This window comes from Mesoplodon densirostris, chromosome X (genome assembly GCF_025265405.1).
Source record: "Mesoplodon densirostris isolate mMesDen1 chromosome X, mMesDen1 primary haplotype, whole genome shotgun sequence".
In the NCBI taxonomy this organism is placed as follows: Eukaryota; Metazoa; Chordata; class Mammalia; order Artiodactyla; family Ziphiidae; genus Mesoplodon; species Mesoplodon densirostris.
The window spans coordinates 87,120,552-87,135,275 of record NC_082681.1 but is presented as its reverse complement, the minus strand read 5'-3'; the positions used below and the strand labels follow the sequence as shown (position 1 = coordinate 87,135,275).

Sequence of the window (14,724 nt, the reverse complement as noted above, 5' to 3'; positions counted from 1 at the left end):
GACAGATGGAGAATGAGACACATGGACACAGAAAGATACAGACACAGATGGATATAGAAGCACCAGAGAGATACAGAGACAGAGACAGAAAGATAGAGAACCAGACAGAAACAGTCAGACAGGCACATATTGTCAGAGACAGAGAAACAGAAAGATAGTGATGGTAAGACAGAGACAGAGAGTGACAAAGATAGACAGACTGAGACAGAGACAGAGGTAGACAAAGACAGACATAGATAGAGATAGACAGGGATGCAGACAGAGACAACAGAGATGGAGAAAGGGAATGGCAGGGAGACAGAGACATACATACAGAGAGGGAAAGACAGAGACAAGGATAAATCCTCATCATTTTCAAGGTCTGCACTGTATCCCATAGGGGTACACCCCCTTTGGTGTGGTGTTTAGTTTGCTGTTATTTAGTGTGATTGTTTCCTGTAGCATTACCATGACTATACATCTGGTTCTGTCTCCCCATCTCTCAATGCCTTGACGAAGAGGCTACAAAATAAAGTGAGGGGTAATTTGGGAGGAGCTTTCCTCCTCATCCTTAGCAGACGAAAAGAAAAGAAAAAAAATTTGAAGTCAAAAAATAGGGACTGATATAGGATAAATTGCTCAAACTGGCAAATGGCAACAGTCACTGATTGTGAGAGTTTAAATGTTTATTAACTGAGTATATTTCAGCTGTCACTGTGTGTACATTATTGAACATCTTTCTACTGTAAACAGCAAAAAGCAATTTAAGAATTTAAAATTAGTTGGGGAGGAAAACAAAAGCAGATCTCTCAGTCAATGTGCATTTCCAGATAAGCAGTCTCTGAATTTCCCAAGTGAGGATACCTCTTTTTAGATGAAATGGCATCCTGGCATTCAGCTAAAGAAAAAGTAATTGGAAATTGCTTAGAGATTTTATATAAAAGCAATGAAATTGTTACACAAAAAATAAACAATAATTTTTACCTTTCTACTGAATCAATGACTTACACTTTCCCCCAGTTTAGTTATTTAAAAAAATGTAATGAAGTTTATTGTTTGTAATTGGTCAGATATACAGAGTATAAGGGAAGACTGGGAAGGGGGGCGGAATGAGAAATTAAGGGCAAACATCAAAGGATGCAACAGTAGCTTCCTGATTGAACTATATCTTATAACTAACAGTTATGTAAATATTATTCTAATACTAGTATGTGGGTTTGGCATAATGAAGCCTTTAAAACCTCCTTAAAGGGTAAAAATGAATAAATGAATGAGTGAATGAAGAAAGAAAAAAAGAAAACAAAAGTAATTTGTTCACTGGATGTCAAAGGATAAAATCTCATTTGGAAAATAAATATAAGCAAACGGTAAAGAAAATTCTGGTTTCAAGTAAGTAAAACATTAAATCTGGTGATTATTCTTTTTAATTTATTTGTTCATCTTGTATGAACATCTCACACTCCTTCCAAGTATGTGTTTATTATTTGTATGGATTCTTAAACAGAGCTTTCCATTCTTTGACCATCTTCAACCACAAAAATCACTCAGTGAAATGCAAACAATTAGGACATTTAAAAGGGAATGGGATGGGGTCAGTTTGCAAGTTAGCAATAATCAGAAACCAACATATTCAAATCATAACTAATGTGTTTCTCCCTTTTTGACAAAAACATATCCTTTTGATTACTGGCTTGGACTGCTTTTCTTTTGATCCCATTTTCAGATGCCAAGTATTTCCCACTATAATTCAAAGGCATTCCGTTCCAGAAATTACCAGTCCTGTTCTAAAGTGGTAAACAGACTTTCCTAATACAATTTGAAAATCAAAGGTGTCTGACAAGGAAAGGCCATCAACTTGCTTAAAGAGTACTTTCTCTGTTGCATAAATAATTCATGACTGTATGCCACAGCAAAACTATATTTAGTACAGGAATAATCTCACAGAATTCATCGGCTTCCTTCCACTCCACCCCCAATATAGGGCGTTATACGATTTGAAATGTTTATCTTGGGTGAAAATTCTAGGGAAGTTTAAGTCTAACTAAAATCAAGATATGCTTATGTTCATAAAAAGAAATGAAATCGGGTTATTTGTAGTAAGGTAGATGGACCTAGAGTCTGTCATATAGAGTGAATTATGTCAGAAAGAGAAAAACAAATGCCATATGCTAACACACATATATGGAATCTAAAAAAAAAAAAACAAACAAAAAAGGTTCTGATGAACCTAGGGGCAGCACAGGAATAAAGACTGATGTAGAGAATGGAGTTGAGGACACGGGGAAGGGGAAGAGTAAGCTGGGACGAAGTGAGACAGTAGCATTGACATACGTACACTACCAAATGTAAAACAGAGAGCTAGTGGGAAGCAGCCGCATAGCACAGGGAGATCAGCTTGGTGCTTTATGACCACCTAGAGGGGTGGGATAGGGAGGGTGGGAGGGAGACACAAGAGGGAGGGGATATGGGGATATAGGTATACATATAGCTGATTCACTATGTTATACATCAGAAACCAACACAACATTGTAAAGCAATTATGCTCCAATAAATATGTTTTAAAAAAAGTTATGCTTAGATTGAAGAGCAACCAATAAAAAGAAGATCATCACTGTGGTCTGGGGGGTGTGCTCACATAGTGAGAGACAATGGAAAACAAGTAGCAGCTCTAAACACACCAACTGAAAGAGAAATGAAACTGTTACTTTAACATTCATTTAATCAAACTAAAGGAAACATATATTAAGAGAGTTTCACTAAGAGTAGTAGAGTAGGTAGGCTCACAGTTTCTCTCTAAAGTCAAGAGCTCTTTGTCTTCACAGAAGTGATGGGCGGGGCGGCGGGTGGTGTCGATGGATCCTAAACCAGGAGGACAGGTTGCCACATTAACAGCCCAAATGAGTTCTCGAGGTGTTTGCGGGGCTTCAAAATTTGTCCTCTTCATATGCTCATGTAAACAATCTCAAGTATTATGAGCTACAGTTCAACAAAACCTCTGACAGAATTGTTTATGAGAGATGGGCAAGCCTGGTTGGTCCCACAGAAGGAGCTGGCATCCGCAGGAAGCTGGTCGTCCCTGACCCCAGGAAAGAGCTGCTCAGTTCTCTGAGCTTTTTTGCAGGGGTCCTCACTGTGGGCAACGCCTCTCTCAGTGGAGGTACAGGAAGTTACAGGCCACATATATGAGGAAAACCACATCTTGCTTTTCCAGGTTCATTACCTCTAGCTCTTGACTCTTTCTCAGGGAAAGCATCAGGTATTCTGTGCGCTTCCGGAAAACGGCTCTCCCATCCCTGTCCAGGGAGGACAGGCGCAGGCAGAACGCGACCTTTCTGTGCCAGAGTAAGGTGACCCCGAGGCTGCGGGACTTGTTCCGTGTGCTGCACCGGAAAATGATGTGCTGGTTGGCGTAGCACACCACCAGGTCCCAGCTGAAGTTGAAGCCTTCCCACTGCCACCTACACTGCTTGTCACTGTGGAGCTGGCCCCCGCAACGCATGCTGTTCCCCTGGGGGTCGGACACGTAGACGTCCATGGGCCAGAGCTTTCTGGTCTGCTCAGCCTGGAGGGGGCCAAGCCAATGCTCTTTGTAAACTGGACACAACCAAGCAGCAGGGGTCAGCCCATCCTGATGGATGACGCGTGCTGACATCAGGTCCCAGATTATGTAGGCAAGCCGCAGCTGCTGGAACACTGGCAGGAAGGCTCTGCCCTGCTCGGTCTCCAGGAAAGGGGTGCCCTCCAAATCCCTCCTGTACTTGGCAAACCATGAGTCGGTGTCAGGGAATAGGGCACTGAGCAGGCCCCTCCATGTCGGCTGCAGCTGCAAGAACATCCACTTTTTCAGCATGGTGTACACGTCCATCTCCACCCCCATCACCAAGAGCTCTGAAGAGGCAATGACCTCTTTCATGAGATCCAGGTTGACTTCTCGCAATAGCCCCTCACTACACTGGGTCATCATGTTGTCCAGCAGCCACTGAAGACACATGGTCCTGATGGTAAGGAGTCCGTAGCTTTCAGCAGAGTAGTAGTAGCTGCACACGGTCTGGGCACTGACAGTCTCCTTCATGACCTCCACGCACTGCTGAATCACCTCGTCCAGCTGCAGCATGCTGGCTGTGGCCAACATGGCGACGACTCGACCGGGTGGGATGAGCATGGAGTCTCGGTACAGGGAACATGAAGCCTCGTGCAGTGCCTCGCGATCAATGTTCTCATCAGGCATTTGCAACTCTATAGTATCCATGTTTGTCTCCTGCCAAGCGCCACTGAACATGCTAGCAAAGTACCCTGACTGGCACAAGGAGACCCTATGCAAGTTCCACTCCTCCCCCAGTGTGTGGATCCGCACGTCACTCTCTTCTCGCCTCAGGAAGAGTCCTTCATAAACGGACCCTGAACAATCTTTAGCATGTTTCTGGCGGTGCTCTTTTGTGAGCAGACCCCCTGGGCCTGTCTCCCGCTTGTGGCTCCACTGACTGGCGGCGGGTCTGGCCTCTTCACTCTCCTTCCCTTCCTCTCTCTCTGCCACTACTGCCTCCTCAGCCTCCTCCTCCTCCCCAGTGGCACCTGGCTCCTCTGGGGCACGCCCCCACCAGTGCCATGGCATCCTACTGCTTCGTGCTCCCATGGCCTATACCTCAGTGGTGCAGTGGACAAGCTTCCGCTCCAGGCGCCATTGCCACGGGCACTAGCTCAGCCCAGAGTGCTGCTGGGTACAGATGACGTTTGCTCTAAGGGTCTCTCGGACAGACGCCACGCTAAGCCACACCCACTAAGCCACACCCCGCCGGATAAGGGCACTCCATACCAGGGATTCCACTCTGTTTATCTTTCCCTCCTGGGATGATTGCTGTCAGGCTCCCTTCATAGGATGATGGTGGAACAGGGGCCTTTGTGTGCGAATTTTCCCCATTAATTCCAAGAACACAATTCGCTCTTCCCCATCTAAAACAGTTAGTGATTATTCCTTTATGGAGAATTACATCTTGGCCCCAGCTCTGTCATCTAGGCACCTTAATTTCCATAATTAACTTCTTAGGCTATCTCATCACTTGACCTGTGAAACCATGTTTTTGTGATAAAAGTGGCAATTTTGCCCAGTCTTTGCTTTGGTCTTTAACTTTTGTTTTAAAATAGCATTGGCACTTATAGAATCATTTGGAACTCTGTGTGTGTGTGCACGCCCATGTGCACGTGCATGCACATGTGCGTCCAATCAGCTTCTCAGAGCGCATGCCTCCATTTTCCATAGGCACACATACCTTTAGTTTGTGGGAAGATTTTATGTTCCCAAAATAATTTTAGCTTTTTTTAATGTTTTTATTTTTGTTCCCACTCCACCTGTGTAAACATCTTGAGCTCTCTGTTGGCACTTTCCTTGTTTCTTGCAAACAACTACTCATTCCTCGTGGTTTGAGCTCTGGATCAAAGACCACCGTTTCTCAAACCTCCAAGGTAGTTATATAACTTTCTTCAACTGTACTCCCATCAGGCCTTGATCAAACATTTCTCCCCATATGTCTGCAGTTATTTCATTGTATGATTTTTCACCACTAGAGTTTTGAATGTTTGAGGCAAGGACTTTGGATTACCAGCACCAGACACAAGGCTTAGCAATTAACAAACTTACAGTGAAAGAAAATGAGGAATGAATGGGATGTTTTCCATTTTTGAGGAAATGAATAATATTAAATACTGCACTGACAAGTGTAATATGCTAAACAAATGATGTGTTGCAGAGAGGGTCTGGATCTTTCAATGACAAGGGAAGTACAATATAAAAGAAAATACAAACAAACAAAATCCTCTTGAAAATGGCAAGCCTCTAAGGTCATTTGACCCTGCCTAAGGAGAATGTTTACATAATTTGAATAGTGCAGTATAACCATATGTTACCTTTTAAGTATTCTCTGTTATATAGCTTTACAGAGGTGCTGATAAGAGGGTCTACAAAAAAGCTGCATGTTCAGTGGTGCTTGACAGGAGACAAACATGGATACTATAGAGTTGCAGATGCCTGACGAGAACATTGATCGCAAGGCACAGCACGAGGCTTTAGGTTCCCTGTACCGAGACTCCATGCTCATCCCATCCGGTCAAGTCATCGCCATCCTGGCCACAGCCAGCATGCTGCAGCTGGACGAGCTGATTCAGCAGTGCGTGGAGGTCATGAAGCAGACTGTCAGTGCCCAGACCATGTGCAGCTACTACTACTCTGCTGAAAGCTACGGACTCCCGACCATCAGGACCATGTGTCTTCAGTGGCTGCTGGACAACATGATGACCCAGTGTAGTGAGGATCTATTGCAAGAAGTCAGCCTGGATCTCATGAAAGAGGTCATTGCCTCTTCAGAGCTCTTGGTGATGGGGGTGGAGATGGACGTGTACACCATGCTGAAAAAGTGGATGTTCTTGCAGCTGCAGCCGACATGGAGGGGCCTGCACAGGGCCTTATTGCCTGACATCGACTCGTGGTTTCCCAGGTCCAGGAGGGATTCGGAGGGCACCCCTTTCCTGGAGACCGAGCAGGGCAGAGCCTTCCTGCCAGTGTTCCAGCAGCTGCGGCTTGCCTACATAATCTGGGACCTGATGTCAGCATGCATCATCCACTAGGATGCGCTGATCCCTGCTGCTTGGTTGTGTCCAGTTTACAAAGAGCATTGGCTTGGCCCCCTCCAGGCTGAGCAGACCAGAAAGCTCTGGCCCCTGGACATCTACGTGTCTGACTCCCAGGGGAACAGCATGCGTTGTGGGGGCCAGCTCCACAGTGACAAGCAGTGTAGCTGGCAGTGGGAAGGCTTCAACTTCAGCTGGGACCTGGTGGTGTGCTACGCCAACCAGCACATCATTTTCTGGTGCAGCACACGGAACAAGTCCTGCAGCCTTGGAGTCAGCCTACTCGGGCAGAGAAAGGTCGCGTTCTGCCTGCGCCTGTCCTCCCTGGACAGGGATGGGAGAGCCGTTTTCAGGAAGGACGCAGAATACCGGATGCTTTCCATGAGAGAAGATCAAGAGCTAGAGGTAATGAACCTGGAAAAGCAAGATGTGGTTTTCCCCATATATGTGGCCTGTAACTTCCGGTACCGCCACCGAGAGGGGCGTTTCCCAGGGCGTTTGCCCCTGCAAAAATGCTCAGAGAACTGAGCAGCTCTTTCCTGGGGTCAGAATCGACCAGCTTGGTCCAGATGCCAGCTCCTTCTGTGGGACCAACCAGGCTTGCCCATCTCTCGTAAACAATTCTGTCAGAGGCTTTGTTGAACTGTAGCTCATAATACTTGAGATTGTTTACATGAGCATATGAAGAGGACAAATTTTGAAGCCCCCCAAACACCTCGAGAACTCATTTGGGCTGTTAATGTGGCAACCTGTCCTCCTGGTTTAGGATCCATCGACACCACCCCCGCCCCGCCCATCACTTCTGTGAAGACAAAGAGCTCTTGACTTTAGAGAGAAACTGTGAGCCTACCTACTCTACTACTCTTAGTGAAACTCTCTTAATATATGTGTTTCCTTTAGTTTGATTAAATGAATGTTAAAGTAACAGTTTCATTTCTCTTTCAGTTGGTGTGTTTAGAGCTGCTACTTGTTTTCCATTGTCTCTCACTATGTGAACACACCCTCCAGACCACAGTGATGACTTTCTTTTTATTGGTTGCTCTTCAATCTAAGCATATCTTTTTTTAAACATATTTATTGGAGTATAATTGCTTTACAATGTTGTGTTGGTTTCTGATGTATAACAAAGTGAATCAGCTCTATGTATACATATATCCCCACATCCCTTACCACTTGTGTCTCCCTCCCACCCTCCCTATCCCACCCCTCTAGGCACCAAGCTGATCTCCCTGTTCTATGTGGCTGCTTCCCACTAGCTCTCTGTTTTACATTTGGTAGTGTATGTATATATCAGTGCTACTGTCTCACTTCGTCCCAGCTTACTCTTCCCCTTCCCCGTGTCCTCAAGTCCATTCTCTACATCAGCGTCTTTATTCCTGTGCTTCCCCTAGGTTCATCAGAACCTTTTTTGTTTTGTTTTGTTTTTTTAGATTCCATATATATGTGTTAGCATATGGCATTTGTTTTTCTCTTTCTGACTTAATTCACTCTGTATGACAGACTCTAGGTCCATCCACCTCACTACAAATAACCTAATTTCATTTCTTTTTATGAACCTAAGCATATCTTGATGTTAATTGGACTTAAACTCCCTAGAATTTTAACCCCAGAGAAACATTTCAAATCTTATAACACCCTATATTGGGGGTGGAGTGGAAGGAAGCTGATGAATTCTATGAGATTATTCCTGTACTAAATATAGTTTTTCTGTGGCATACAGTCATGAATTATTTATGCCCCAGAGAAAGTACTCTTTAAGCAAGTTGATGGCTTATGCTCTTCAGAAAGCTTTGATGTTCAAATTGTATTAGGAATGACTCTTTCCCACTTAAGAATAGGAGTGGTAACCTCTGGAACAGAATGCCTTTGAATTAGGGTGGGAATTACTGGGCATCTGGAAATGAGATCAAAAGAAAAGCAGTCCAAGCCAGTAATCAGAAGGATGAGGTAGAGACTGTTTTGTCACAAAAGGAGAAACACACTAGTCATGATTTGAATATGTTGGTTTCTGATTACTGCTAACTTGCAAACTGGCCCCAATCCCATTCCCTTTTAAATGCCCTACTTGGTTGCATTTCACTGAGTGATTTTTGTGGTTAAAGGAGGTCAAAGAATGGAAAGCTCTGTTTAAGAATCCATACAAATAATAAATACATGCTTGGGAAGATTGTGAAAAGTTCATACAAGATGAACAAATAAAATAAAAATAATAATCTCCATATTTAATGTTTTATTTATTTGAACCAGAATTTTCCTTGCCGTTTGCTTATATTTCTCTTCCCAATGAAATTTTGTCCTTTGTCATCCTGTGAACAAATTACTTTTGACTTTCTTATTTTTCTTTGTTCATTCATTCATTCATTTATTCTCTTTTACCATTTAAGGCGGTTTTATAGGTTCATTATCCCATACCCACATTCTAGTATTAGAGTAATATTTACATAAGAGTTAGTTATAAGAAATAGTTCAATCAGGAAGCTGCTGTTGCATCCTTTGGTGTTTGCCCTTAATTTCTCATTCCACCCCCCTTCCCAGTCTTCCCTTATACTCTGTATATCTGACCAATTACAAACAATAAACTTCATTACATTTTTTTAAATAACTAAACTGGGGGAAAGTGTAAGTCATTGATTCAGTAGAAAGGTAAAAATTATTATTTATTTTTTATGTAACAATTTCACTGCTTTTATATAAAATCTCTAAGCAATTTCCAATTGCTTTTTCTTGAGCTGAATGCCAGGATGCCATTTCATCTAAAGAGAGGTATCCTCACTTGGGGAATTCAGAGACTGCTTATCTGGAAATGCACATTGACTGAGAGATCTGCTTTTATTTTCCTCCCCAACTAACTTTAAATTCTTAAATCGCTTTTTGCTCTTTACAATAGAAAGATGTTCAATAATGTACCCACAGTGACAGCTGAAATACACTCATTTAATAAACATTTAAAATCTCACAATCAGTGACTGTTGCCATTTGCCAGTTTGGGCAATTTATCCAATTTCAGTCCCTGTTTTTTTTTTTTTTTTTTTTTTTTGCAGTACGTTGACCTCTCACTGTTGTGGCCTCTCCCGTTGCGGAGCACAGGCTCCGCACACACAGGCTCAGTGGCCATGGCTCACGGGCCCAGCCACTCCACGGCATGTGGGACCTTCCCGGACTGGGGCATGAACCCGTGTTCCCTGCATTGGCAGGCGGACTCTCAACCACTGCGCCAGCAGGGAAGCCCCCACCAGTCCCTATTTTTTGACTTCAATTTTTTTTCTTTCTTTTTGACTGCTAATGATGAGGAAGAAAACTTCTCCCACATTGACCCTCACTTATTTTTGTAGCCTCTTAGTCAAGGCGTGAGGAGATGGGGAGGCAGAACCAGATGTATAGTCATGGTAAGGCTACAGGAAACAATCACACTAAATAACAGCAAACTAAACACCACACCAAAGGTGGTGTACCCCTATGGGATACAGTGCAGTCCTTGACAATGATGAGGATTTATCCCTGTCTCTGTCTTTCCCTCTCTGTATGTATGTCTCTGTCTCCCTGTCATTCCCTATCTCTATCTCTGTGTTCTCTGTCTGCATTTCTTTCTATCTCTATCTACGTCTGTCTTTGTCTACCTCTGTCTCTGTCTCAGTCTGTCTATCTTTGTCACTCTCTGTCTCTGTCTTACCATCCTTATCTTTCTGTTTCCCTCAGTTTCTGAGAATCTGTGCCTGTCTGACTGTGTCTGTCTTGGTCTCTATCTTTCTGTCTCTGTCTCTGTATGTCTCTGGTGTTTCTATATCCATTTGTTTCTGTATCTGTCTGTGTCCATGTGTCTCTTTCTCCATCTGTCTGTCTCTGTCTTTCCCTTTCTGTCTCGGTCGGTCTCTGTCACAATCTGTCTCTGCCTCTGTCTCTGTCTCTCTCTCTCTGTCCCTCTCCTCTCTCTCTCTCCCTCCCTCCTTCCCTCCCTCTCTCTCTGTCTCTGTCTTTGTCTCTCTCCATCACTATCTCTACATTTCCATTTCAGTGTGTCACTCTCTTTCTCTTTGTCTTTCTCTCTCTCTGCATTTGTCTCTCAGTCTGTCTGTCTCTGTCTTCCAATCTGTGTCTATCAGCGTCTGCCTATCTCCCTCTCTCTGTCTGTAACCATCGCTCTCTCTCTCTTAGTTTGTACATGTGTCTGTCTGTCCCTGTCTGGGTCTGTCTCTTTCTGTCTCCCTCTTTCTGTATCTATCTATTTCTAGCTGTATGTGTCTGCCCCTTTCTGTGTATCCCTTTCTAACTGTCTCTTTTTGGGGAGGAGGTGTAATATCTGGCTCTGTCCATCTGTTGGACATTCACAGCCTGCCCAACCAGCTGTCTCTGTTTTTCTGTCAGGCTGTCCTGTTTCTGGTTGTTTCTGCCTCTGGCTCTGTTACATCTTTTGATTGTCTGTCTCTGTCTCTGCCTCTCTTAAGGAGACAGTGATGAAAGGTTACTACAATTCAGTACACAAACCCTCTTCTCTTATGTTTCCTTCTAGTGGCGTCCCGGAGACAGATGCTGTAAGAAGATGAAGGTTAGCATTCATGTTCAAAGATATAAGAGACCTAAATAAACAATGGCCTATGAAGGAGAAAGCGGTGTCCCAGGGATGTAGGTGGGATGGACACAGACAGCACACTAGTGTAAAGTATGCTACTGTGGAAAGGGTCTACATAGAAACAGCACAAAGGTGGCATTGGAATTTTAATGAAAGATCCATCATGTGCTAGAAAAAGAAAACCATCTTTTTTCAGAGGAAAAGAAAAACAAGAGGGAGTGTCTAGCTACAGGGTCTACAGGAAAGTGCTTCCCAAGTCTAAACCAAAGAATTTGGACAATGAAGTTGCCTGATGAGAGTTAAAATAGCAAAATGCACCTATTTTATATAAGTACACAGCACAAACCATGGGATTAAACATAAAATTTTGAATTCAGGTGAGTAAAAAGCACATTGAAATAAGTGGATTGAAACAAGATCCAAGTTTTCAATGTCATCACCTGTTTAGCTAGTAACATGACTCCTAAGACATTCATATTTTATGAGCCCACATAAGGTTCCACCCTTCCTTGTCCACTCAGCTACCTGGGCCTTGATGCCCTTCCCTTTATTCAAGATAAGTCTCTTGAAAGGGGTGTATCACCTGCCTCAAGTTCCAAGGTTTATTTGCTTGACTCCCGTTACCATCTAAATGTCATGGACTCTCAAATTCATAGCCCATGCACAGACCTCTTCTTTGAATCCAGACCTATAGGCAACGGTCTGCCCCCCAATGTGGAAATTCCAAAGGTGCTGCAATCTACAAAGGAACAAACCAAACTTATGGTCCAGGCAACCAATTTTAATCTAACTGTAGCTTCCTTTCTCATTTGAATAAATAAATAAAAAGACATTGATGGTGGTAAGGAGATAATAACCAAGACGTTGGCTGAAAGTTATCCTTACTCAAGTGTTTGAGTTTCAGGAATCAAATTTGTCTGTTCATGATGTTCTAAAGATAGGTGGCGTTTTCTGTAGTAGGCCAGAGAACTGAAATTTACCTCATTTACTCAGACAACAAATAGCCAATTGATATATGAACAGTCTTTGGGAAAGATTTGTTCTAATGGTGCAAGGGAAAGTTTGATTTAGTATGTGAACACATTTTCCACATCAATTGTTATGATTCTGAGATTAGACAATAAAGAATAGTTTCACTCCTCATTGTAGCAAAATTCAACTATCAAACTTGCTTTAAAGACTAGCAGGGTAATATGATGCAGTGGACGGGATAAAAACAACCTGTGCAGGGCTTCCCTGGTGGCACGTGGTTGAGAGTCTGCCTGCCAGTGCAGGGGACACGGGTTCGAGACCTGGTCTGGGAAGATCCCACATGCCACGGAGCGGCTGGGCCCGTGAGCCACAACTACTGAGCCTGTGCATCTGGAGCTAGTGCTCCATAGCGGGGGAGGCCGCGATAGTGTGAGGCCTGTGCACCGCGATGAAGAGTGGTCCCCGCTTGCCACAACTGGGGGAAGCCCTCGCACAGAAACGAAGACCCAACACAGCAAAAATAAATAAATTAAAATAAAAACAACCTGTGCAAATTCATGCTAATATTTGAATACCCAAAAGATCCTTAAGTCTCTGAAAAGTATTCATCACATAAACACAATTCATTGCATTGGTGATACCTGTCAAGTATTTTTTTAAAAAATAAAAATAATACAAAATGATGGTAAAAATAGGAATCTACAAGCAACTGTTTTGATTAGCATGTTTGAAGCACATGGAATTTTGTGAAGAACGGTGACTCTAAGTGAATTAAAAATTTCCAAGCAGTTACGAAGAGCATGTTTTGAATGAAGGCAAGTGGCTGAGTATGGTCCACCAGCAGGTGAGGAGACTTCCTGTAAGAGGTACATTCTCCAAAATGGTAGCCCCTAGTCATATGTGACAATTTAAATTGATTACAATTAACTACAATTGAAAACTCCGTTTCTCAGTCTCTCTAGTGACATTTGAAGTGCTCAATGGCTGCGTGTAAACTGTGGCTACTGCACTGTGTGCAGCAAAGATATGGAACATTTCTATCAGTGCAGAGAGTTCTGTTAGATAGTGCTGTTCTATAATCAGTTGCCCCAAGTAAATTTTACATTTCTTTCTCCTTCTGAATACATAGGTGGCCTGGATAATCTCGAAGTGGTTTGATGATGATTGTTGGGGTAGGGAGGGTTAGAAAAAAGGAAATACAAAATGGTCACATTTGGATTTGCAGGGTCTCATCAGGATCTTGTCTGTCTCACTGTGCTTGTTGAGATGTTATGGAGGCTGGGGCCTGGGCTTGAGGAAGGTTGGTAGCCAGCCACAGGGATGGTGTGTTCTGAAGCCCTGTGCTCTGGAATTGGAAGAATTTGGGTCTTATCTACTGTGGCCCATAGAGCATGTGACCTGGTATTCAGACCATCATCTCAAACTCATTGTCCAAAACTCAACCTTTTCCTTCCTTCTCCCATTCCACTATCATGAAAATCTATTTTCAATATATTTTATGTTTGATTTTTTTTTACTGTTCATCTTGTTAATATCTCCACCAGTATGCCAGCCCGCTTCTCAGTCTCAAGGCCTTGTAATTGCCAGTTGAAAGGTTACAAAATAAATGTCTTTGTGAACTGAAAATTATATTAGAAATATTAGCATGTGGGGTTATTGTAGTAAACACATCTGATTCTTCGTTTTGCTTTGTCATCAAGTTTAACATGACAAAATATGTCAATGCCTCCCAGCTAACAACCACCAGGAACGCATTTGTAGTTGAACAAGCTGGGTTTACTTTTCCTAGCAGTGAAGGAGAACACACACAATGAGAAACTGTGGCCATATAAGTAAGAGGGTGATGGAAAAGGGATATTAATACATTCGTACTTGTTTTAGGTGATTTGGGTGAGGTTTGAAGGAAGCAGAGTTTTGATCTGGATTGAATAAATTCAGGAAGACAGGTATTCTTATGACTGAGTATCTTCATAAATCTGTTGTATAGAGAGAGTAGATTAGAGTGAGGTTAAAGCTGCAATTGGTGAAAACAAAAAAACAAACAAACCAGAAAAAAAACCCCAAAACCCCCAACTAGCTGTCACTCATATTAGCTAGGAGAGGGACATATGGTAATTTGTACAGTGATCTTGCTTTTGTCTGTGCTTTAAAAAAAATGATGAAGCGGCCTTTTTTGTCTCACTTTATCATGATCTCAGAGTGAAGAGATCTCATGATCTCATCTGAAGTTGGCATTCTGTGAGATTTTTTAATTCCTAATGGGAGAATCACATGTCCCAGCCTGCATGTTAAGAGATACTGTTATTACCCGCCTTTGGCCACAAGACCTTAATCCATGTTATCCAGTCTTCCACGATTGCTCTGATTTTGCTGGTGAGGAATTTATTTAGAGAATGTAGTCTTTAGTTGGAGATGGGTTGATCTCTCCTGCTCCTTTCGTTGTAGAATGCATTGTTGAATGCTCTGATATGACATTGCCTGTGCAATAGCATTTAAGACTCTGGACAGGATGCACTGGCCAACTGCAAAAAAAGTAATCATACAAAACACAGTGATTATTAGTCCTTGAAGCTAGTCTTGAAGTC

The 14,724-nt window shown here is 42.9% G+C and overlaps 1 protein-coding gene across 1 annotated transcript; it reads right to left on the bottom strand.

Moving 5' to 3' along the window:
- Window positions 1–3,127: 3,127 nt before the first annotated feature.
- On the bottom strand, window positions 3,128–4,228 carry LOC132481679 (germ cell-less protein-like 1). The gene has a single exon (XM_060086514.1). The coding sequence runs from the start codon at window positions 4,226–4,228 to the stop codon at window positions 3,128–3,130; it is 1,101 nt and encodes a 366-aa protein (XP_059942497.1).
- Between the last annotated feature and the right edge of the window lie 10,496 nt (window positions 4,229–14,724).

Coding starts and splice junctions, on each gene's coding strand:
- LOC132481679 (XM_060086514.1), bottom strand. CDS start 4,228: ATGGATACTATAGAGTTGCAAATGCCTGATGAGAACATTGATCGCGAG.